This window comes from Mauremys mutica, chromosome 3 (genome assembly GCF_020497125.1).
Source record: "Mauremys mutica isolate MM-2020 ecotype Southern chromosome 3, ASM2049712v1, whole genome shotgun sequence".
In the NCBI taxonomy this organism is placed as follows: Eukaryota; Metazoa; Chordata; order Testudines; family Geoemydidae; genus Mauremys; species Mauremys mutica.
This window is the reverse complement of record NC_059074.1, coordinates 97,899,786-97,925,906: the sequence shown is the minus strand read 5'-3', so window position 1 is coordinate 97,925,906 and position 26,121 is coordinate 97,899,786. Positions and strand designations below refer to the sequence as shown.

The following is a 26,121-nucleotide window of genomic DNA, read 5'->3' as shown; positions in this document are numbered from 1 at the left end:
GGCTAAAAATTATAAGGGAGACCGTTCCCCCAACCCAGTTGTTTTGTGTGGAGTTAGGCATGTGTTGCTGACATTATTGCAAGAACTAGCGTAGGCATGTAAGGTGCCTGACTCCAGGAGAGTGTTCCCAGCTGTGGATTGCAAGCACAGATAGATGCCACCCTATAGCCTGGATTTAGGCACCTGATGCTGTTAAATAGGTAGACCTGGCTTACATAGCACCCCCTCTAAATGTGCTGCCTTTAGTGGATTGCATTCCCAAGTGCCTCTCTTTTCCCATGTTTGTATAGACTGCCGAAATGGCTAACTCAGTGGATTCCCCTGAGTGGCTAGTGGCCTAAATTCCTTTGAATCTGTTGATACAATCCTGTAGTCTCAATATTTTGTTTTGAATTGTATTTTAAATATGTTTGAACATTAGTACCCGCCAACCCATGTATCTTCTTTTCCCCTTTTTTAGAGTGAGCTGTTTTGAATCCCTGAATTTATCTATCTTCAACTCTTTCTCTTTTCAGGCTCATGCATGATAGTGGATTCCTCAGACCATGATCCTGGAGAAAAGGCTCGACTTCAACTTCCTACGATGAAGGAAAATGACACTCACTGCATTGATTTCAGTTACCTTTTATATAGCAAGAGTGGAGCGAACCCTGGAACCTTGAACATTTTAGTTAGGGTGAACAAGGGACCTCTTGCTAATCCCATTTGGAATGTGACAGGCTCTACTGGCAGAGACTGGCTTCGAGCTGAGCTGGCTGTCAGCACCTTCTGGCCAAATGAATATCAGGTAAGCCTACAATACATCCTCCTCTTATTGCCAGGGTGTTAAATGTGCCAACATGTGGTGGTGTGGCATCCATGAGACCTGATGTATTTAAAGGGCTTTTCCGTACAATTTAAAGTGTGTGTTCTCCCATTCAGTACAATACTCCTTTTGGGGTAAGGATTTTTCACATGATATTTAAATTCACAACGAATCTGTTTTGTATGATGTCCAAAACCCTACATTAAAAGCACTCTATTAAACTTGAAAATCCAGTACTCAGAAGTTAGGAAATGTCAGAGTTAAGGTTGCCTGTGCATTTGTAACCACCTCCCCCTTGTGCATATGCATTAAGATACAGTCTTTAATTACATGATCACAAACCATTTTTCCCCCATTGGAAGCCTGCCTTGTTCAATGCACAGGATGGATGGTGCTTGCTTAATGGGTAGCTGTTCAATATTTGGTTTTCTCCTTATTTTTCAGTGCAGGCCCATGCCTTTTTAGTATGTACTATTCAAACCTTGTTTTGAAGACAGAATTATTAGTTTTGTCATGGGCTTTACTGTGGCTCTCATCACTATACCATCTAAGCATGTCCCAAACAGTAATGAATTTATTTCACAACACCCCTGTGAGATGGGGGGGGATAGTTGGGGAACTGAGGCAGGGTTAAGATCAAAGTATCTATTAATTTTGGGTGCCCATTCTGAGACACCTAGGATCTGATTATTCAGACTTCTTACAAAGTGCTATAAAATGCTGTGTTTGAAGGACAGCTCCCATTGACTTCAGTAGCAGCTATGAGTGCTCAGCACTTTTGCAAATCAGGCTCCAGGGTCTTAAGGCAGTCACCCAGAAAATGAGGAACACACTGTTAGTGACCACCTGTGAAAAGTTTGGTTTAAGTGATTTGATTGGCATCACATAACAACTCTGTGGCAGAGGCAGGAATAGAATCCAGTTCTCCAGAATAGCTTTCAGTTGCAAATTTACCAGTAGTAAGACGACATTGTCAAAACAGTTAGGCTTAACACCACTTGGAAAGTTGTTTCACCTTGTTGGTATTAAAATAACTAGAAATGGACTCTGTTGGATTAGTTTGAGAGAAGGCTGCCCTTCTGGTCACTTGAAGCTGTTGCTTCAGGCTATTCAGGGATATGGTGTGAAGAACAAAACTGATGTACACAAGAATACAGCCATGAGGTAAGGAGGAATTGTGTTAACTAGTTACATCTGCTAAGAAATGTCAAACAATCCATGTCAGAGCTCTGCACAATACTCTAAGGGACTGATCCAAAGCCTATTCAAGTCAATGGGAGTTTTCTATGGATTTTAACAGGGTCAGTGTCAGACCCCAAAGGAGCTGTTCTGATTCATTGCATTAAGTGTCTGTATGAAGAGTGGTGTGTTCAAAATTTTCTAAATATCGATTATAGAATTTTATATTGCTGCCCATCACCATAGTACCTGAGTGTCTTCTGTGTAAAACCTGTAGCAATAAACAAGTCCCTAGTGGATTCTGTGTAGGTTCTGGCCCTTCACTAATTTCAGGATTAAAACTGTGCTAGGAATAGGATTGTTGTTTTTATTTTTTTTAAAGATTTTATCAACTTCTCCCACACCTTATTTTTTGATTGGGAGAGGTCTAGAGGTAGTGGTGTAGGAATTTTGAGCATTGTGAGTCAAAATACTTTTTCAAAGAGGAAAGTTTTGCAGTATTTCCTAAATATGGTCAGACTAGCTTCACCTCGATAGATATTTAAACAATATATGAGTGTTCCATTATGCTTTATCTCATCGGGTGCCAGTCACAGCCATGAGTTTCTCTTTTATTGGTTTGTTTTTTAATACTGTTTTACTTTCTTTCTTTTTTTAAAGTTTAAAGGTATTTATACCACAAAATATGTTCAAATAACACAAGATTATTAACGCCATGAAAGAAAAGTTCATATAGTTCGAGTTGTTTTGGAGGTGAGAGGGGTGTTTCGCTAAGAGCCTTGACATTATTTAAAAGCAGAAATGCTTTATCGGTAGTTTTTATAGCAGTGATCAAGTTTTTGTATACCGCTGTAGTCAGGCTTGGCTATGAGATTGGTGGTTGGGGGTTTATACAGGTACCATAACCATTCTTCATTTATTTTATAAACTTCATATAATTTCTGTAAAATCCTGCACTCAAAAGGTCCCTCCCACTCCCAGCTCCCCAATGTAATGTTAAAATAATGTAAAATACATTGTTGTTCAATTTTCTTATTTTTAATTTAAAAATAAGTAGGTCTGGGTGCATATTTTTGTAGGCCTGCCGTGATCTATACATAAGCTGCACCTGGCCCCTAAATGCTGCCTTCCTGCAGTTCTCTGGTTCAGTCAGTTGGAACCTGTCTAATTTTATATAATTTCTTACTAAGAATGGAAAATGTATGACTGTGTGTTTTTTTGTTTTTGAATAGAATTAATTTTTTCTGTCCTTCTGTAAGAGCTTCCTTTGAGGTCTCGAGGTTAACAGCGCTCTTTCAAGAATACAGAGTTATTTACAGTGTTAGCTTTAACGTTGAGCTGTACTCCAGAGCACAGTATGAATGCCTCTTCTGTTCAGTTGCATTCTGAGCGACAATGCTGTAGTTCACTAGCTCTGTAGGTTGCCTGTCCACCTCTTGTGAGTTCAGTAAGCAGTACAGGAAGAACCTACACATGTTCAAAACAAGATTGAAGGCAAACAATTTGTTTTGAGAATTGCATTGTCATAAACTAAACCTGGCTTGGTACAGATCCCCAAGCAAGGTCACCTTTTGTTAAAGATTTTAAATCGGAAAATTTATATAATATGTGCACTTTTAAAAAATCTTTTCCATTTACTTCAAAAAGTCAAGTAGAAGTCAGTAATAGGTAATACACTGTATCATGGAGAATTACAGGCCAGTAAACCTTGCATTCCTGGTAAATTGATTGAAATGACAATTAGTAGTAGAATAATAAAATACCTGGAAATCATGATAATATGGTCTGTTCAGCACAGTTTCTGCAAAAGGAAATTTTCTCTCTAATGTATTAGAATATTTTGAACATTATTTAATATTGGATAAAGAGAAACCGATTGACAGAGTTATTTAGATTTTCAAACAGCCTTTGACAAGGTCCTTCGCAAAAGGCTACTAAATAAAGGAGGTAGTCATGAGGTAAGAGGCAAAATATTGTTGTGAATCAAAAATAGGCAAAGCGGTGTTTTGTTAATAAGACCAAAGCCAAAGAATGGAGCAAGTTTGTATTTTATATAGTGTAAAGACTGTGTTGTAAGTGGACTGAGAAAGGAGTTTCCTTCCACTCCTTAGTATGTTGTTAAAAATCTCATCACTTGCTTTTAATTGTTTAGCTGTGCTCTGTTGACCATCATATGACTGTTGCAAAACTGGCAAAGAAGAAATGCTTAAGTTCTACAAAAGCTTTGCCAGAAATCAGTCTTCTATTGCATTCATATAGCAGAATGTAGCATTCTATGGCAAACCCCAAAGTTCCAAGTGCTGAACATGGGGAGGGATAGCTCAGTGGTTTGAGCATTGGTGTGCTAAACCCAGGGTTGTGAGTTCAGTCCTTGAAGGGGCCACTTAGGGATCGGGGGCAAAATCAGTACTTGGTCCTGCTAGTGAAGGCAGGGGCTGGACTCAATGACCTTTCAAGGTCCCTTCCAGTTCTAGGAGATAGGATATCTCCAATAATTATTTATTTATTATTATTATAACTATATTGAAGCTGTAGGGCACATAAGGTGAGTGAATGTGTTGCTGATAAAAAGCAAGATAAGAGGGCTCTGCTCCTGTTCTTTTGGCACTCCTGTACCACATGCATATGAGTAAGTGGTAATTTTAGAAAAGAGTAGATGTTTTTGTAAGAAATGTTGCACTCATTCCAAAGCATAGTTGGCATTGGCTAACTGCTCTCTGGGAAATGAAAGGGAGGCTGGCTGATCTTGCTGTGTTCCTGTGGGTGCTTTCAAGCAAGAGGGCCAGTAATTCTTCCACTGTAGGTTTTATACTCCAGGAAATTCCTGAAGTTATGTAATGATATGATTTATCTCTTCTGCTACTGGCAAGATATCTTCATTTCTCTGTTTAACATGGGGATGAACTCTCTAGGAGAATTGTTTGGTTAGAGAATCCTTTGGGATTGAAGGCCCATATTTGAATTGGGTACTCATTAGTTTTTGTTTAATTTTGTTACTGTTGTAATGGAAAAAGGCCACCCTTGACTTGTCTAAAATCTATTTTAGGGAAAGGAATTTCTGAGGTGGTATTGTTTAACTCACTCTGGAGTTTTGTCTTTCATTTTCCATATAGGTTTCTGTAAAGCAGGGGTTCTCAAACTGGGAGTTGCGAGGTTATTACCTGGGGGGTCATGAGCTGTCAGCCTCCACCCCCAAACCCCACTTTATCTCCAGCATTTATAATAGTGTTAAATACAAAAAAGGTGTTATAATGTGTGAGGGGGGGTCGCACTCAGAGGTTTGCTGTATGAAAGGGATCACCAATACAAAAGCTTGAGTAACACTGCTGTAAAGCATTAGTTTATTCTAGTTAAGTTGGTTATTTCTGTCTAACTTTGTATGTGAGTCTAACAGTGTGTCTACACTGCAAAAACAAAAAAAACCACACATGGCAGAGAGTCTCAGAACTCACATCTGCAGACTTGAGCTTGCGCAACTGCACAACAATTGCAGACCGAGCCTGTACCCCGGACTCTGAGACTCATTGCTGCAGGGGTGATGGGGATGGGGTTTCTTTTTCTTTTTTTTTTTTTGTCTTGCAAGTATAGAGAAACCCTAGGGGCTCTATACTAATTTCCCTTGATTTCTCTGCTGTTTGGTTGATGACAATCATCCTCTGCTCAAGAGTCTCTCCTCCTTTGGGCTTCAAGCACTATCATTTTATAATAATAATAATTGGAGATATACCTATCTCCTAGAACTGGAAGGGACCTTGAAAGGTCATTGAGTCCCACCCCCTGCCTTCACTAGCAGGACCAAGTACTGATTTTTTTTCCCCAGATCCCTAAGTGGCCCCCTCAAGGATTGAACTCACAACCCTGGGTTTAGCAGGCCAATGCTCAAACCACTGAGCTATCCTTCCTCCCTGTTTTGTCTTTTCTCTTGCTGACCACACTTTCTGTTTAGTATTCATTCTTAGTTTTGTATTAACAACAAAGGGGAAGGAACACAGGCTCGAATCAGGAAAGAACAGGATAAAGAATATTTAGATGAGTTAGATGTAGTCCAGTCATCAGGGCCTGATGAAGTTCACCCGAGAGTATATAAGGAACTTGTCAAAGCAATTTCTGACCGATTAACAGTTTTCTTTAAGAACTCATTGAGGACAGGTGAGGTCCCAGAGGACTGCAAAAGGGCAAATATGGTATCTGTGTTTAAAAAGGGGAAAAAGTAGGACCTTGGGGAATTATAGACAAGTCAGCCTAACTTTGATACCCAGAAAGATACTGGAACAAATTATTAAACAATCAGTTTGTAAGCGCCTTGTAGATAATAACCAAACTAGGTAAATATGGGCCAGATTAAATGACTATATAAGGCTGGTGCAGAACTGGCTGAAAAACAGTATTCCAAGTAGTTGTCAGTGATTCTCTGTCACAATGGGAGGATATATCAAGTGGTGTTACTCAGGAGTCTGTCATGGTTCTGGTACTAATCAATATTTCCATTAATCAATTGGATGATGGAATGGAAAGTATGGTTACAAAAATTGTGTATGACACTAAGATTGGTGGGGTTGCAAGCACTTTGGAGGACAAGATAAGAATTCAAAATGACCTTAATAAATTGGTGAATTGGTCTGAAATCACTAAAATAAAATTAAATAAAGACAAGTATAAAGTCCTACACTTAAGAAGTTAAAAATCAAATAATACGAATACAGATTCTGAATAACTGGATCTGATGGTTATAATGGATCACAAACTCAATGAGCTAATAGCTTGCCTTATATTTAGATAAAGTAGGTGTATTCAAGTAGAAAGAGCCTGATGAAATTCATCCTAAGGTACTTAAGGAACTAGCTGAAGCAATCTCAGAACCATTAGCAATTATGTTTGAGATCTCATGGAGCACTGGTGAAACGTAGACATAGTACCTATCTTTTCAAAGAAGAATGATAGACCAGTCAACCTATCTTTGATACCTATAAAGATACTGAAACAAATTATTAAACAATCAGTTTGTAAACACCTAGAGGATAACAGGTTCATTAGGAACAGCTATCATGGATTTGTCAAGAACAAATCATGCCAAACAAGCCTAATTTTCTTGTTTGACCGGGGAGGCAGTAGTCATGATATATCTTGATTTTTGGTAAGGCTTTTGACATAAACCCACCTGACAGTCTCATAAGCAAACTAGGGAAGTGTGGGCTAGATTAAGTTACTATAAGGCGGATGCACAACTTGTTGAGCGATAGGGCTGAATTCAGCAAGATGAAATTCAATAAAGACAAGTGCAAAACACTTCACTTAGGAAGTAAAAAAAAAATGCTAAACTACAAAAGTGGGAATAATTGGCTAGGTGGTAGTACTGCTGAAAAGAATCTGGGGGATTTATAGTGGATCACAAACTGGATATGAGTCGTCAATGTGATCCAGTTGCAAAAAAGGCTATATCTGGGATGTTTTAGCAGAAGTGTTTTTGGTAAGATAAGGAAGGTAATTGACCTTCTCTTCTCAACATTTGTGAGGCCTCAGTTGGAGTACTGTGTCCAAATCGAGGAGTCACACTTTAGGAGAGATGTGGATAAACTGGAGAGAGTCCAGAAGAAAGCAACAAAACTAAGAAAAAAAATTAGAAAATCGGACCTATGAGAAAAGGTTAAACAAAGTGAGCATGTTTAGTCTTGAGAAAAGAGGACCGAGGGCAGACCTGATAAGTCTTCAAATGTGTTGAGAACTGTTCTAAAGAGAACTGTGATTAATTGTTCTCCATGTCCACTGAAGGTAGGACAAGAAGTAATGGACTTAATCTTCAGCAAGGTAGATTAAGGTTAGATATCTTAAATTAGAAAATCTTTCTAATTACAATGGTAGTTAAGCTCTGGAATAGGCTTCCAAGGGAGATTGTAGAATCCACATCACTGAAGGTTTTTAAATACAGGTTGTACAAGACCAACACTTGTCATGGAGAGCCTAGGTTTACCTGGTCCTGTTTCAGTGCAGGAGGCTGGTCTCGATGGCTTCTTGACATCCCTTCCAGCCCTACATTTCTATGATTCTATATGATGCTGTAGTGAAAAAGGCAAATGTCATTCTAGGGTATATTAACCGGAGTGTCTTGTGTATGACACAGGGAATAATTGATCCACTCTACTTGGCAATGGTGAGGCCTCATTTGGATTACAGCATCCAGTTTTGGCAATCCACTTCAAGAAAGAGAGAGTTGGAGAAAGTCTAGATGAGAGCAACAAAGATGATAAAACCTGACCTATGAAGATATGTTGAAAGAAAGGGGCATTTCTAAAAGCAGAAAGTGTGAGAGGGAAGAGAGAGAAATGGGATATTTTGTCCATGTCCTTGCTCTCTAATGACATTGGCAGTTAAGCCATGCTGTTTCTGTCAACATGGCTTAATATAGACCACACAGAACCATTTTCCACGCCAAGTCCCTACTATTTTTTCATTATTATTTTTCAAACCCATCTAATTACTATTTGTTGGTCTCTCTTAGCAGGTCAGGCGACCAGTGTTTAAACCGTGTTAGCTGAACCCATGTTGAAACTTCGTCTAAAACTGGCTCAGTTAAGATGGTTTGATTGTTAGTTTAGAGAAGGCCTTAAAACTAGCACTTGGATATCATGGTGCCATTAAATACCTAGATAGATTGTTGCAAATGTGAAGCACATTCTTGGGAAACTTTTAGGTAGGTTTCACTGAGGAACTGAAAGTTCCAGTAACGCCGACCTGAGATGGTGATCAAGTGAAGTCTAATCAGTCAGAAGAAGTGCATTAATGAATGGGAATCAGACTTGAGACAGGCTGGCAGGATACAGATGTAACAGTTAGAGAGATGGGGAAAGATCTGAGTGTTTTTGACCTAAGTGAGAAAAGTTCCATGTAAGAAGAACATATTCAATTAACTGAACTTTAACTATCAAAGTCAGTGAAAAACGTAGAATAAGGTATTAATCCGTCAAGAAATTCCCTGAACCAGGTACCTTTTCTTTCCCCTTGCTAGTTCATTTAAATCTAGAGGTTACAACTCAGATATAGGCAGAATTCTCTTAAACCTTTTCTACACAACCCAGCTATTCCTGCTAAGAACATACATGATGAATAATAAGCAGTGTAGACACTGTTTTATTTAAATAAAACATACCACATTCCATTTTGAACTCCCTGATTTGCTTGTTAATGACTTGGTCTTTTGGCTAGTTTCCAATAAGTTGTCTGCAACAAACCTAATTTTTACATCATTTTGTAGCTGATGTGCAAGGTTTCCATCCTCATGTTTCAAATTAAGAAGGTTCTGAACAGAGGTTACTTCACAAATTCACCTTTAATGAGCCTTTTCCATGAAGGATGTTATCAATTTTGGGGGATCACAAATAAAGGTAAAACAGATTTCAGTCTTTTGTAATCCAGTGAATGGCTAGGGATGAATCTAGTACTGACTGAAAGAAGGTGATTGTAATAGGTGTTAACCCATTAAAGCTGATTTCTTTAGTAATTGTAGTTAGAGATGGATATCTTTTCAAACCTTCAATAATTGGCACACCCATTAGTGTTTTTCTTTCAAGTGATTCATTTCCTAGTTCTCAAATTTGGCAAAATGCAAGTGCGGATTCTGCTGTGTTTCTAAAATATAGACTCATAGTCTTTAAGGTCAAAAGGGACCATCATGATCGTCTAGTCTGACCTCCTACACATTGCAGGCCACAGAACCTCACCCATCCACTCCTGTAATAGACCCTACCCTCTGGCTGAGTTACTGAAGTCCTCAAATCATGGTTTAAAGACTTCAAATTATACAGAATCTACCATTTACTCTAGTTTAAATCTGCAAGTGACCTGTGCCCCATGCTGGAGAGAATGTCGAAAAAACCCCAGGGTCTCAGACAATGTGATGGGGGGGTGGGATTCCTTTCTGACCCCAAATATGGCAACAAGTTAGACCCTGAGAATGTGAACAAGACCCAACAGCTGGACATGTGGGAAAGAATTCTCTGTAGTAACTCGGAGCCCTCCCCATCTAGTGTCCCATCACTGGCCATTGGAGATATTTGCTGCTAGCAGTCACAGATCTGCTACATGCCGTTGTAGGCAGTCTCATCAGACCATTCCTTCCATAAACTTATCACACTCAGTCTTGAAACCAGTTAGGTTTTTTTTTTGCCCCCACTGCTTCCCGTGAAAGGCTGTTCCAGAATCTCACTCCTCTAATGATAATAAACCTTTGCCTAACTTCAAGCCTAAACTTGTTGATGGTCGGTAAATAGCTATTTGTTCTTGTGTCCACATTGGCGCTTAACATAAATAGCTCCTTTCCCTCCCTGGTATTTATCCCTCTGATGTTTTTATAGATTTCAATCATATCTCCCCTAAGGCTTCTTTTGGTTAGGCTAAGCAAGCCAAGGTCTTTGAATCTCCTTTCATAAGGTAGGTTTTCCATTCCTCAGATCATTCTAGTAGCCCTTCTCTTTACCTGTTCCAGTTTGAATTCACCTTTTTAAAACATGGGAGACCAGAATTGCACACAGTATTCCAGATGAGGTCTCACTGGTGTCTTGTATTCTGGTACTAACACTTCCCTGTCTCTACTGGAAATGCCTTGTCTGATGCATCCTAGGACTGCATTAGCCTTTTTCACGGCTGCATAACATTAGCAGCTCATAGTCATCCTGTGATCAACCAATACACTCAGGTCTTTTTCCTCCTCTGTCACTTCTAACTGATAAGTCCCCAGCTTATAGCAAAAATTCTTGTCGTTAGTCCATAAATGCATGACCATGGACTTAGTACTATGAAATTTCATCCCATTTATATTACTCCAGTTTACAAGATCATCCAGATCTTCTTGTATGATATTCCGGTCCTACTCTGTATTGGCAATATCTTCCAACTTGGTGTCATCCATAAATTTTATTAGCGCACTCCACTTTTTGTGCCAAGGTCAGTAATAAAAATGTTAAATAATATTGGTCCCAAGACTGATCCCTGAGGAACTTCATTAGTTACCTCCCTTCAGCCTGACAATTCACCTTTTAATATGCCCCGTTTTAGCCTCGCCTTTAACCAGTTCCTTGTCCACCTTTCAGTTCTCACATTAATCCTCATCTTCTCCAATTTAACTAATAATTTCCTATGTGGAACTGTATCAGATGCCTTACTGAAATTCAGATAGATTAGATGTACTGCATTTCCTTTGTCCAAAAAATCAGTTCTCTTCTTAAGAAAGGGTCTAAGAAGGGGATCACGTTGGTCTGGCATGATCTACCTTTTGTAAAATCATGTTGTATTGTATCCTTTGTTCCCAAACCTTGCATGCGTGCGTTTTTTTTCTTTACTGTTGAAGCTTTCATCAGATAAAAGCATATTGCCTCATCTTAGTACCTAAGGCACTACTGTAACAATGATGGAAACTTACGCAGTTTTGGAAACATACCCAAATATGAACGCTTGCTTTCTTTTTAATATTGCCTAGCAGTGTTGCATTCTGGACACAACTTAGTAATCAAAATAATCATCTATTCTTCCATACAGTTTACAGCAATAGCTTCTCACAGGCATATATTTTAATAAATAAACTTTCTTTGGCTCCTTTTCAAAGCCCAATACCAATGCCTTGTGATAAATGTTAACATAGATTAAATGTCTTTTTCTAATCTGAGTATTTTTATACTCCTGCAGTACATACACACTTGCAGCTAATGGTGCTTATCCTATTTATCACGAAATGTTTACAAATTTGGGGAAATACTAATTTTCCCTAAATTGAGCAGAAATTAATTTCTAAAAGAGTAGTTACTTCTAATAATAATATAATGCCGTGCTTTTATATAGCGCTTTTCAGCAGTAGATCTCAAAGCACTTTACAAAGGAGGTCAGTATCATTATCCTCATTTGGCAGATGAGGAAACAGTGGCACAGAAAGGCAAAGTGACTTGCCCAAGCAGACCAGTGGCAGAGCCAGGATTAGAACCCAAGTCTCCCGAGTCCTAGTTCAGTGCTCTGTCCAGCAGGCCTGACTTCCTATAGTTTGACTATGATGAAATTGTATTTCTCATGTAAAAACAATTCAAGTGTATCTTTGTACTCTTCTTTCGTGGGTGTGCTAAGGCCTTCTGACTTCTTCATGGGGTTGTGACCCATGAATCCCTTGTGCCAACTGGCAAGGGATTTACAAGAATGTCTTGCTTTTAGTATGTAGAGTTTGGTTAACCAAAGTTTGTCATGTGAAGTCTTAAATAAAAGCCAGGGTCACACTGGTTGTTAATATTCTTGTGAAATGTATGTACTGATACTATGTAAGGAATTATGTATGTACACTGAAAATACATTATTTGAAGAAGCAGGCTTCCTGTCGGATAAAAGATGTTCATTCGCCTGTTTCTCTGTTGGCATGTTGACGAAGCATTGTAAGAATACACAATGGAGATACATTTACATACAAAATCAACAGAAGGATATGAAGTCAACAAAGGAGACATGCAACAGGGGAAGATAACCATGTCTTGAGAGAAACTTCAAAAGGTTGCTGGTCTACTTTTGGGGAACAGAGAAGACACCCCTGTCATCCTGCACCCAGGAAGTAAATGGACAGTATGTTTACATTCATGAAAATGGGAGATCAACCAGTGCAGCAGAGGACATTTGGGGTGCAATAAACTTCTTCAGACAGGTGGTTAGCCAGATAAGTTTAGTCTCCAGAAAGCATGTTATGAGTTTGTTTTATGTAACCTTTTGCTTCCATTATCCATACTGTCTCTCTAATCTTTGTCTTACAGTAAAAACAAGTTTATTATGGATCTTAATGCAGTGGCATTAAGTAAGGAGCTGAACCTCAGCTGAATCATACAAGCTGGTGTATACACTGTTCTGTTGGGGGCAGCAGACCTGACAGTTGTTCTGTGAGTTTACAGTGGAGAAGGGGCTGGACATTACAGGGGAACTCTTCAGAGGAACTTGGGGACTGGGATGCAAAGTAAGGACTAGCATTGCCCAGAGAGCTTGGGTGGCTAACTGGCTCAATGAGTCAGGGAACTGACACCCAGTTGAGCACCAGGACATCTCCCTTTCACTGGAAGCAGGGAGGTAACAAAGTGATTCACAGTCCTGGGTACCCCAAGAACCATCACAGGGATATTCTCAATGAGGTGGTCTATTCTCCCTCTCTCTACCATGTCACTAGAGTTACTGGAATTTGAAAAAGTAGGCAAAGTATGCCAAAGTTAACACATCTAGTGCCCACATGTAGGAAAGGGTTCACAATGCTAATGTGGTATACAATATAGCCAGTTTGTTTTACAATCCATCTCTCACATACTGTGAGGCTGTTTGTGCAATTTTTGTTTTCTCCCAAACTTGTGTTTTCCATCATGCTTATTATCTAGAAGTCTCACTGTTTCTCCCCCACTTCCTCTGTTGAAAAGTGAGTTATTGCTAAGGAAGAAGAAAATGCAGAATCCCATTCATTGCTCTTTGAAGCTATAAAGAAAAAGCAGGGACTACAATACACCTTCTATTTTCTGTAGTGTCTTCCATGTAAAAGATGTCTGAAAATATCAGAGCTTCGTATCATTACAAAGATGACAACAGATGGGGAGAGAAAAAGCTAGGAAGAAGCAGGGCCGCCCAGCAGGGGCCCCCACGAGAGTTTTTCGGGGCCCCTGGAGCAGGGTCCTTCACTCGCTCCGGGGGCCCCGGAAAACTCTTGCGGGGCCCGGGCCCCCAGAGCTTCTTCGCCTCTGGTCTTCGCTGGCTGGGGGTCCTTCCGCTCTGGGACAGAAGGACCCCCCCACCCCCCCGCTGCCGAATTACCGCCGAAGACCCGGCGGCGGGTCCCGCTTCGGCGGTAATTTGGCGGGGGGGAGGTCCTTCCATTCTGGGACCCGCCGCCGAAGTGCCCCGAAGACCCGCAGTGGGGGCTGCACTTCGGCGGCGGATCCCGCTTCGGCGGTAATTTGGTGGTGGGGGTCCCCGCCGTGGGGCTTTGGGGCACTTTGGCGGCGGGTCCCGGAACGGAAGGACCCCCCGCCGCCGACTTACCGCCGAAACGGGGGCCCCCCGCCGCTGAAGACCCCGGGCCCCCGGAATCCTCTGGGCGGCCCTGGGAAGAAGAGAAGTTTTCAGCTGAGATATGAGATGACAATGGTCAAATGTGAGAAATTTAGGAAACTGTTTTGCATAGGGGCTGCAGAGGAGAAGACTCCTGCGCTAGCATTGTATGGGATGACAGAGAGACGACCAGTGCTAGATATATGGCAAGGGGAAAGGAGCAGGAAGAGAGGCTGAATTGAAGAGTGAGGGTTTTACAAATGAGGATGGTGATTTTTTGAACTTGTTTCTGAAATGAAAATGCCCAAAGTCTCCCTTACACCATCAAATCTAATTGTGCTAAGAACCCTGGGTGAATATCTGGAAATAGAAAAGTAATTCATTATTCTTTATTGCAATAGCCTGGGAGGGACAAATGCAATGATTCATATACATAAAGTAAACTCTTACACAGAGTAAAATTTCAGTACATGGCATTCTTTGTTACTTGCAGATGCAGTAAATTCACAGTCAGATCATAACCCTCTTGCACTGATAAGTAGTTAGTTGCACAAGTGTTCCTACAGACTTCTATAGCACTACTCCTGAGAATAGTTGTTCATCAGTGTAAATAAGGGGGTTACAAGCTAGCCCTCAGAAAATTTGGATTTGCATGCTTTCATTTTAACTGTGACAATTACAGGACATTGCATGTTGAGTCAAGAAATCTCATCAATTTTTATTTTGTTCCTAAGGCACTGAGTTCCTACGGGCATAATTTGATTTCAAGCTTCACATTTAAAAAAAAATCTTTTTTAAAACTACAATGCATATGGGAACACTGCTTATGGGAGTCATTGCCTATGCTCTCCTTTGTCTTTTACAAATGAAAACATTAAAAATCATTTTAAACCAAAAAAACAAAAAAAGCAACCCTCCACAAGGACTCTCTTCTCTTGCAAGTTAAATAAAAATGACATACCATAAATACCAGAGACAGTATAAAGACTAACTTTGTAAATTAATTCATTTGTAGAAGTATCAAATGATAAAGCTGGTCTCAATTATTAGTCCAGATTTTGTGATCTACTGCTGTAGGATATTTCTACGTGTCTATTTTGAATAATAGATATTTCATTTTGTATTTGATACTTTTCCTGGTTCTTTTTTAGAATTTAAGTAAGTGTCCAAAAGGGAAGGAGACCTTTTTACACACTAAACGCAGTCAAGAGTAGACTGTAACATTTCCATCCAGCAGTTATGATATTCGTGATAGTGCTCCAGCAGCTCTTGATGCAATGCAGAAAACAGAAATGCAGATCACAATAAATTGTTTTAAAATGGTAGTTAAGTCATATTGACTACTGCCTTTGGTGGCTGATAAGATTATGCTTAGTTTCTTAGCACTTATTACTTTTCTGTGTGATTTGAAATTCAGTGTGACCCACTCATCCATGCCATTACAAAGACTGACTTTTCTGCATTTTAGGCTGTATGCAGTGATTTGAACAAAATATTGGTTCTCTGGGGGGGAACTGACAAAAAGTGACATTTAGTAGTTAGCCTGAAGTTATTCTTTGTGGAGAGCTGAAGTATCAGTTCTGGGAATGTAGTGGAAAAGTGAAAGGATGCAATTATCTTAAATGATTATAGGAGCCATGTTAGTTTTGCAACTAAGATAGGATGAAGCAATGACGAAACAAAAACTAGATGCCTGCCATACTTGTGGTTAGTATCTTTTTAAAATTCCTTTTGATAAGATGGTTAGAGAATCAAGTTATGCTGCCATAAATAAGGCAAGCTGAAATACTGACAATAGAGATTGGTCACTGAGAATTATTTCACCCACTGGCAGACCTTCCTGAGGATTTACAGTTAAACTAGATGTATGATGAGTTTGAAGAGAAGACTACTTTGAAACAAGTTGTGGCTTGATAATGGTGTGTTTTGTTTCCATAATATAAATAACTATTGTACTTTGCCACTTAAATTCTCTTAGGAAAATGTCACTATATTAGCATTTCTTCTGTGATGGTTTTAAATTACTTTAGCCTATTAGAAATACAAAATCATTTGAATTTTACATTAAACAGGGAAAGTATAATAATTCAATGTCAAATAACATTCTTGATTATAAATGAGAGTTGAAAAGAAAATATTGCTCAGCAGCTAAAAGCAGCAGACCTTGTGTAAATCGGTGCCCAGAAGTGAAGGTGTGGCTTAAGTTGATGTCACCCTCCCAAGCAGAGAATGCCTTCCACTCCACTGAATGCTGAAAACTCCACTCCAAAAGTGAGATGAGGAAAGCAAATGACCTTACCTTCTTTGCCTGTAAAAATAGCAGGTCCTCAATGAGAAAGCACATATGGACATGAGTTTCCTATCCTTCCAGGCCCATCACTAGAGAGGTAGAACAGGCCAGCCTGTGGATTGCTAAGTCAGTGCAGGACTTGGGGTGCCAAGCAACAATTTGCATTGCTTGTTCCTTGCACCATGAAGGAAATAGGGTCCAGAGTGGCTACCGCCTAAGAAGAGACAAATCTGGCTATAAACCTTAGAGAAGTGGATAGTTAAAGTCAGCGGTTCTCAACCCGTGGCTCGTGGGCCGCATGCGGCTCAATTAGCACATAGCTACGGCCCAGTTCAGCTGTGTGCTGAACACTAGCCCGGGTATCGGGGTCTGAGTTCACGGCTGCCTGGCGCCGTGGAGTCCAGGCTGCCCTGCCACCCAGCACAGTGGGGTCGGGGCTGGCTGGACTGCCCTGCATGGTGAGGATATGCGGTCAAAGCTCCAGCCCAGCCCTGCAGTGTCGGTGGTCCAGGGTCTCGGGCTGCCACCCAGCCCCCTGAGCTCCGGGCTCTGGGGCTGTCGCCCGGCCCCACAAGCTCCAGGGCTGCCACCCAGTATATGCAGCCCACAATGACAAAAAAAGGTGAGAACCACTGGTTTGTCTTTTTCCTTTCCTTTCACTTGGAATCTCTCTGAAGTCATATGCTCCCTTGTTCTCCACAGGGTTCTGAATATCATCAGTGTGTCTGACCAGAGTCTCAGTGGTCCATGAAGTCAGTGAAAAGAGTCTTATTAGAATAATAGAGCCATACGGTTAGAAAGGACCACAAGGGTCAGCTAGTCTAACCCTCTGCCAAGATGCAGGATTTGTTGGGTCTAAACCATCCAAGACAGATGGCTCTATCCAGCCTCCTTTTGTAAATCTCCAGCGAAGGAGCTTCCACTATCTCCCTAGGCATTCTGTTCCATTGTCCTACTATTGATTTCACTGGATTTTGAATGAGGTCCTATGAGCAATAGCAAAGGCAGTGGTGCTAGTTCTCTATAGACTCAGGAAAACTTAATTTAGGGGCTCGAAACTTCATTTTTTTGGTTCAAAGGGTTAAGTTCTGCCAAAGTTTATGGTTTTAGCCACAACACTCGCCAGGGAAAGTTTTTTCTGATCATCACTAGTAAGTAGATTTTTCAGATCTTCAGGAGTACAAATGGTATAGGACTCATACAGAAGGATCAGTCAGCCAATTTAGTAGTAAACACTTCCAGTATTGCCAGTCATACACATTAAAAAGTAATAAGTTGGGCACCTCAGAACTATGAAACTGACTTTAAAATATGAATTAAAAAATTGGGCTTTTTTATTTATCGTATGATTTTTGAGTCTTAAGGGTTCACTTTTCACGCTTTATCTGCACCTTGTGGGATTTAGAAACCTACTTGTTGTTTTATATGAAAGCTGAGATTCTCATGTAATCACTTGACTCCAGGCGCTGGAGCTTTAAGAGAAATACCGAATATCACAAGACTCTCAATAAAATCATGAGTTGGCAATGATGCACAACTTTTTCTCTACCAGTTTCTCACCAGCGAGAAACAGTGAAATTAGTGCCAGAAGTTGTCATAGAAGTCTTTCATGTACGGTTGGGGTAAATAGGTGGAGAACAGTAAACTCGTGATACATGGTTCTTTGGGATATAATAGCCGAATGAGCTTAAATATATTCTGCTGGGGGATTACCAGACTTCAATTTTTTTTAAAATATAAGGATGCTCTTCATTCACAAAAACTTCCACTTTTAAAAACTTTTAAAATTGCACCCCATTCAGCCACCAAACTTGTGTGCCTAGAATTGATAGTAACAGAGGAATTGGGCATAAGGACCATGGACTTCTCGATGGTAAGATGCTTTGTTCAGCACTTTTGCTTCTGAGGACTGTGCTTCCAGCTGCCTGAGGAATGTTTTAGAAGGATGTCTTACTTTTTAAAAACTTTTTCATGCAATTATATTTGTCTGTTGTTTTGTCCTTCCTTTTCTACCTTTCTCAGCCAGGGAAAGAGAAATCCTCTTGGGAAATCTCTTTTCAAATAGCAGCAGATTAGAGTGTTTTTTAAAGTGTTTTCTCTTTTTCTGAGGTAAACTGTGAATAAGCCTGGGGCTGAAAATGAAGACCAAAAGCTTTTCTTCCTCCAAATGGGGATCTAACAGGAATCCTCGGTTGACTAGTGTGATTGCCCCCTTATAGGAAAATAAGTGCTTCAAATACTCTAAATCTTTCCCCGTTCTCTATTTCCCCATGCACATTCTCCTCCTTCCATCATTTTAGATTTGGGTGAGGGTGACTTTGTCAAACCAACTAAGATTGTTACTCTGTGGAAGAAATAACTCAAATTTCCAAAAAAGTGCATTAATATTATTGCACCCAAAACAACTGTCAAAGTTCCAGACATAACAATGATTAAAAAAAAAAACCATAGAACTATAGAAAGTAACAGCATAACTCAATTTTTCCCATTGGAGGTATTTATCATATTATAAAGAGATTTTAGGGAGATTTTTCACTTTTTTTGGAAGTGTGGAGGGAATTTATATGGCTGTTTTTTTAAAAAAAATAATCTTACAGCCATGTTAAAATAACTTTTAAATATTGTATCGATTTTTTTTATCCAGATCAAAAGGGTGTGAAATGAGAAGTATACAAGGCAATACATGTTGTATAGTGAATGTAGGGAGGTAGTGAGCTCAAGTGAACTGAGCGTGAGGCTCAAACCCTCTTGTCTGGAATCTTTCCAGACTCCTCATTTGGCAGGTCACTGCTTCTGTGCCAGTCGTGGAGCTAACTCACTAGGGCTTTAGCTGAATTATTTTTCATGCAGCACTTTGGAGATGTAAAGCATCATTATAAAAGTCTGAAGGGGGAGTATGTTGTTTTCCAAATATTCTTTAGTAATCCTCCATGATCTCCATGTTGGCTGCCTAGGAGAAACCCTCAGCAATACTTAGTCCTGCTTGGCAAGTCCTCTTCTCCCTCATTGTCATGTAGGATCTGAGGGTTCTGGTGTCTTTCTTTATTACATGTGGTCCATGTGACCTTTTTGCATATCCCTACTTTTTGGTTTCTGTCTCAGGTGTGGCTCCACTGCAGAAAGCATCTTCTCTTCTCTCCTAGGGATTGTGGCGGCTCATTGTGTCCTCAGTGATGGATTAGAGCAGGAAATGTTAGATGCGGCACTTCACTGCTTGTACCTGAACCCAGGCACAGTGAATGGAAACCCAAAGTAGCACATTTTCCTTGCTTTGCCCAGTGACAACTAGCAATGCTTTTTGACTGTTAGGCTGAGCCAGGAGACATTTTCTACTCCTAGGGGAGGATTCAAATTCTGTCACTGCAGAATAGTGAAATTCATGGGGCCGTGACACGTTGTCCTGTTACTGTACTGACTACAGTGCAGCTATTGTCTTCTTTACCAGAAGGAAATCAGTGTCCTGTCAGCATGTAGTTAGCCTTGGAAAAGTTTTTAACAGAGGTTTCTATACTGAGATGATCAACTTTCATTATCTCGATCAAAATTATGGAGAAGTGTAGAGTGCATTGTGCTGACAGTTCATGAGTTTATCTAAAAAATCTGAGCTTTTTGAATAGTTGTATTGTCCCTTGAAAGGAAACAAAGAACTTTTGCAAGTTATTCTTTTGAATTGAGCCAAAATTAAATTTTGATTGTGCTTCACAGACCTGCATCTGAAGGCTTGAAATTTCAATCCTGCAGGTTCTTAGCTGTTCAAATACATGAGAAATTAGGTTAATGCCCTGAGCTAGTAGAGGGTCACTTCTGTATAAGGAATAAATAATTTACAAGCCAGGAAAACAGATCCGTTCATTCCAAATAATTTGCAGCAAACATATTAAATGACTTCTCAATGATGCTAACCTGTTCTGGGCAATTCCTATTTGTAAGACATTGGGGCCTGCTAAATTCTTCTTGCATTATCCAAGAGAGGGACAGTCAGATTTGATGATAACTTCTCAGACAGCTTGAGAGCACGTCTAAGCTTATACAGCTAAAAAGTGAGGAAAAGGAAGTGCTGATAGTATATCATACCCACCGGGTGGCTAGGGTTACCACAGAGCAACCATGAAAAAACAGGAGAGGGGGTGGGGAGTAATAGGCGCCTATATAAGAAAAAGTTCCAAAAAACGGGACTGCCCCTTTAAAAATGGGACATCTGGTCACCCTACTGGTGGCTAGCTTTCAGCAACTCAGATGCTCAGATCTGGGGTTCCAATTTGTGATCTGTTGGCTGTTGATGGTCTGCAGAGAGATGGCTGGACATATGGTGTTGGCTCTCCTCTTTGTGCTCCTTGAGGATGAACTACTGTAACATCCTTTTTTCTCTTCTTCCCTCTTCACTCAGTTTGACTGTTAGTCACAAGAACCTGAAAATTGACGTTAAAAAAAACCCCAGCAATTAGGAAGTGATTAATTATTTTCTAATTGCTTTTCCCATGTGGAGTGGAGTGAGGATAGTTAAATACAGAAAAACATAATTTAAAATGGGTTATTCCCCATCTGCAGAAACTTCCCTCTAAAAGATTTTAGTGGGACTTTTATGTCTTTAAATTTGAGTTAAAACTACAGCAGTAGAGGAATTTGGCAAAGAAAAAGAACCTCTCAATTGGCTCTCTTTTCTATTCATCTTTCTTAAAGTGCACAAAGATGAAATGCTACTTTTGAACATTTAGTCTTTTCTTCTTTTCTCTGATATTTTTCCCCTTGGCTTGGTGGATTTAAGGCATAGTTACTTGGCCATATATTTTTTTTTATAAGTGAATAGACCACTTATGGGTACTATTGTTTCCATCTTTTAATCTTGCAGATATAGCTAATCTAGCATTCTCAGTCATCAAGGAAATGATGAGGAAATAGTTGCAGTCTATACAAGCCTTGCTTGATTTAGGAGCTGTTTTACTTGTTATCTCACTCAAATCCTGTACTGTGTTGTCCCTTTTTGTGTTGCTTGTTCTGCAAGTTCTTGAGAAATTGTGCTAAAAGTGTCTCCACTTGTTAGTCAGAGGTATTGTGTGATTCTGAACTTGGCTTTCCTCTAACTAGCTCTACCTATTACAGAGATGCAAGTTATTTAGGGTACAAGCAGTACCTTTTATGGGTGGGACACCATGGAAACAGGGAATGAGTGAAGTTAGGCTGGAAGCAACTCAGCCATATGAGTTGCTGAGATTGGAGGAGTGGACCAATCTGAAGGGGAGGGAATAGACCCCCCATATTGCAGCCTTTGCACACTGGCTGTTGCATGCAATTTTGGGAACTTGACAGACTTCCTGATTTGGGATTGGATACTCTGCAGTACTTTGGATCACCACCTTCAAGAGCAGATGCTCTGGGAAAGTGATCTCACATGAGACAGATGTTTAGGCGAGGGTCATACAGTGAAAGAGAGAAGGTGAAAGCCCTTGGAGGCACAACACAATCCGTGAAGTACATGTAAGGTTACCACCTGGCCGATATTTGACCGGCGTGGCTGTTTTTTTATGGATTTACTAGTTGACAGAAAAATAATGTAATCTACTGTTGGGTTTTTTTTATGTGGGTCTAGAGATTTGCATTATCACAATACACTGGTATGTCTAATGTTAGAAGTTCTTGAGTCCAGTTAAAGATGCTGCAGTGTTCCCACGGCCGCAGTTTAAGTGACAACAGATCAAAACTGGTGAAAATACAGCAGCTGTCTGACCACCAACACGTGTGTGAGAGAGGGTTTATCCAGTGATGAGCTGCCAGAATGTTGTTAACCGGTTCTCTACCGCACTTCGGCGGCGGGTCTTTCACTCACTCTGGGTTTTCGGTGGCACTTCGGCTGCGGGTCCTTCAGTGCCGCTGAAGATCTGGAGCTAGTGAACAACCCGCCGCCAAAGTGCTGCCGCCGACCCGGTAGGGAACCGGTTATTAAGCACCGCCCAGTGAATACGAGCACAAGACCGCCCCCCTACTTCCCCCCAGGACCCCACCCCCTACCCAACTCGCCCCGCTCCCTGTCCCCTGACTGCCCCGATCCCATCCACCACCCCGACAGACCCCCGGAACTCCCACCCCTACCCAACCCCCCCATTCCCCTGACACCCCCCCCCCGAACTTCCGCCCCCTCCAACAGCTCCCTGCCCCATATCCAACCCTCCTCCTAGCCCCAGCCCAGCCCCCTTACCATGCTGCTCAGGGCAGTGTGTATCGATGCCATGCGGCCCGCTGAAACTCGCAGCCCCATCCCCTTACCACTGCTCAAAGTGGCAGGAGCTGCAGAGCTGCTCAGGAGCGGTCCAGAGCGCTGGTGCCGGGCTTTGCAAGAGGGGGGAAGGCGGGGGAGGGGCCGTGGGAGCCTCCCCAGCTGGGAGCTCAGGCGGACTGGACAGGACGGTCCCGCGGGCCGGAGTTTGCCCACCCCTTTAACAACTGGTTTTAAACCGGCTTCTAAATTTAACAACCGGTTTGTGTGAACCGGTGCAAACCGGCTCCAGCTCACCGCTGGGTTTATCACCTGAGAGTGAGGAAATGTGCGATGTTGTTATTCTTATCTACATGTGTTCTCTCTCTAGATACTGTAAGTGACTGTTGAGGGGAGGACATTGTGGATTTGTCTTGTGGCTGAAGGTTGAGATTGCAGTGGGCTTGCCTTGTGGAGTGGGTTGGGTGCTATTTTTTTTTTTTGCATTTCAAAGTTGGTAACCCGAAGTACATTCCATGAGCTAACAGCAAAGGTGAGCAGGTAGACAATGTTTCATAACCATAGGGTGATGCATTTTCTGTGGAAAAAACATGAGGTGGTAAAGGAGTGATGCCCTGCACCAGGACAGCATTGCAAGGCGTGTGTCAAGTTGAACTATTATAGCAGTGTGTGCAAGAGCAGAGGAAGGTCCCGGAAAGATTGTCAGACTTGTTCAAGAGGGGGCTGGCACATCACAGCAGTAATGACATCATGACTCTCTCCTTGAGTATGAGAGCATATTAGGTTCGGCTGTCAGGACAGGAAAGGAACAAGAGACAGTACCAACTTCCCTGCATGCAACAGTAATAATAGGGAAATGACATGCAATTTCAGCTGGATAGCAGGGCCTTCTGCAGTGTGAATCCTTGGGGTGAATTAGACTCAAACAGACCCATTTACAGAAGTCAGGAGCACTCTAATAGTATACACTGAGAGCATAACGCAGCCTGTAGGAAAATGTGATTTCATAGTAACTAACCCGGGGGGAAAAAAGACAGCACCAACTGAAGTTTGTGATGATGGATGGTAAGCACCACAGACCCCTCTTCGGGAATGTAACCATACAAGTCATGGATCTGATCGGGGTGCAATGTCAGAATTTTAATAGCATGGGGAGTCCCATGGACAGTGGAGACCATTTTAAAAATTCATGGGGATATTTTCAAAGGTGAATGGTTCCTTGAAGGCTGGAAGCATGCTTACCAGGAAGGAAAATTCCAATGCCACTATGTAATTCAGTACACAAGGAGCTCAAAAGTGTGGAAAGCAGGGGTATCATGGCATCCGTAGAGGCCAGTACAGCCTGGGTAAGCAGCATGATGGTGATAAAGAAGCCATTAGGCAAATTATACATATGCATAGATCCAAAACCATTGAAACGGGAATTGAAAAGATGCTGCTGCTCACAATTGATGAGATCTTGTCAGAACTTTCCAAAGCCAGAATCTTTACAGTCTGTGATATGAAGAATGGGTTTTGGCACATAAGCTTAGATAATGAGTTGAGCACACTGACAACCTTGGCAACACCACTTGGTTGCTATGAATAGCTGCACATGCCGCCGGGCATAAACCCAGAGAAGACTCACCTAAGTGCTGGAAGGATTGTCTGGGGTGATAATTGCAGATGATATCATTGCTGTAGATGAAGGGAGCAATGATACAGAAGCTGCGTCAGACGATCACAGAAAACTACAAGCAATGGAGGGACAGGAACATAAAACTCAACCTGGAAAAAACGTGACTCAAACAGCATAAGGTGATATGCATTGGACTTTTGCTCCCAACAGAGGGACTAAAATCAGATCCCAACAAAGATCAAGGCAGTCAGCAACATGTCAACTCCAGTGGATGTAAAAGGAAATGGCATTTCAGAGGAATGGTAAATTGTCCGTCTAAGTTATGTCCCCACCTGGCTGCAGTAACAGAAGGCATATGTCAGGTCACAAGGCAGGAGGTTGAATGGAACTGGGCAGGCTCCCAGCAGCAAACATCTGACATGCTGAAACAATTGATAATATGTCTCTCTGTCCAGAAGTAGTACCAGCCAGGAAACCCACTAGAGAATCCGGCATGATGCATCTGAGGTAGGATTTTATTGTGAGCCCCTTTCCTCAATGTTACCGTTTAACATGAAGTGGTGGTGTAGTTATGTCAGTCCCAGGATATTAGAGACACAAGGTGGGTAAGGGAATATCTTTTATTCTCGCACCCCTTGTGTCTCACTTATTTATACACATCAAAACATGCCGATTCAACTGTTCTGTCACACATAACAGTCTCTCCAAAATCCATCTCCCTCTCTGTGCCCCACATTCAGCCCTGTTCATCCACCACTCCATACCAGGGGCCCTGCGAGGGAGTTGCCATTGCAACCTGGAGTCCATGGACCCAGGCACTCCTGCCCCAGCAGCGGTGAAAGAACAGGCTTCCTTTGCCTCACACTGCAGCTGCTTGTCAGGCTGGGGTGCTGGGGACTCATTTAGGCACTACAAGCCCCGGGATGGAGTTGCCAGTGGCAGGGACCAGCCTCTTGGCAGCTGGCTCCTTGCATCCTGGGACAGGACCATGAAAATCTTCTCCACCCTACCTAAATGGCGTTCCTGGCCCCTGTCTCCCCACTCTCTGACTTGAAGCTTTTTCTCCCCACCATTGAGAGATGTATGTACCCAGCATCAGCAAGTTGGGAAGGAGGATCAGGATACAGACTCCATTAACATGCCGCATTGTCTCCCAGTTTCAACAACAAAGCTGATGGAAGTCAAAGAGACTATGGAAAAGGACATTTAATTATGGGCTAGTCAAGAGAACAGAAGACAAAAGCCAAGTACTGGTAGGAGCAGAACCATTTTTTTAAAATTAAAGATGAGTGCTCTGTGTGAGTCATGTGGAATCATATTTTGAGGACAGAGCTGCCTCACTTTGTATGGATGTCATGCAAAAAAAATATGCTTCACGCTCGGGCATTGGCAGCTGTTTTAGATGGGTTCAAAGGTGTATTTACTGGCTGGGAATGAATACACAACTCTGCTACTTGATAAAAGGATGTGAAACCTGCTGGTCATGTGATAACTACCAGGCAAAAGAGACTCTGTTACCATATAAACTGTCCACCGCTGGGGTGGCCAACCTGAGCCTGAGAAGGAGCCAGAATTTGCCAATGTACATTGCCAAAGAGCCACAGTAATACGTCAGCAGCACCCCCATCAGCTCCATCCTCCCGCTCCTAGCGCCTCTCAATCAGCTGTTTCGTGGTGAGCAGGAGGTGGGGAGGAACGGGGTCATAGCAGGAGGGTGCGGGAAGGGGTGGAGTGGGGGGCAGAGCTGCTGGCAGACCTGTAGCTCCAGGCCTGGAGTCTGTGCCTATACAAGGAGCCGCATATTAACTTCTGAAGAGCCGCATGTGGCTCTGGAGCCACAGGTTCACAGTTAAAGAAAGCGCAGGGGACTGGCTAGAGTCTTGACTCTTCCCCGCAGTGTCAGCCAGCACAGCTGATCTGCTATCACAAGGGGAAAATGCCAGGGATGGGTCTGGTAGAGGTTACTTCTCCTTTTT

The 26,121-nt window shown here is 41.6% G+C and overlaps 1 protein-coding gene across 20 annotated transcripts in view; it reads left to right on the top strand.

Moving 5' to 3' along the window:
• Window positions 1-26,121, top strand: part of PTPRK (protein tyrosine phosphatase receptor type K) — a 576,479-nt gene that overhangs the window by 193,736 nt on the left and 356,622 nt on the right. For all 20 annotated transcript variants that reach the window (XM_045008691.1, XM_045008692.1, XM_045008693.1 and 17 more), the window contains one exon: window positions 516-787. In XM_045008691.1, the coding sequence (XP_044864626.1) occupies window positions 516-787 (272 nt within the window). The remainder of the gene's footprint in view (window positions 1-515; window positions 788-26,121) is intronic.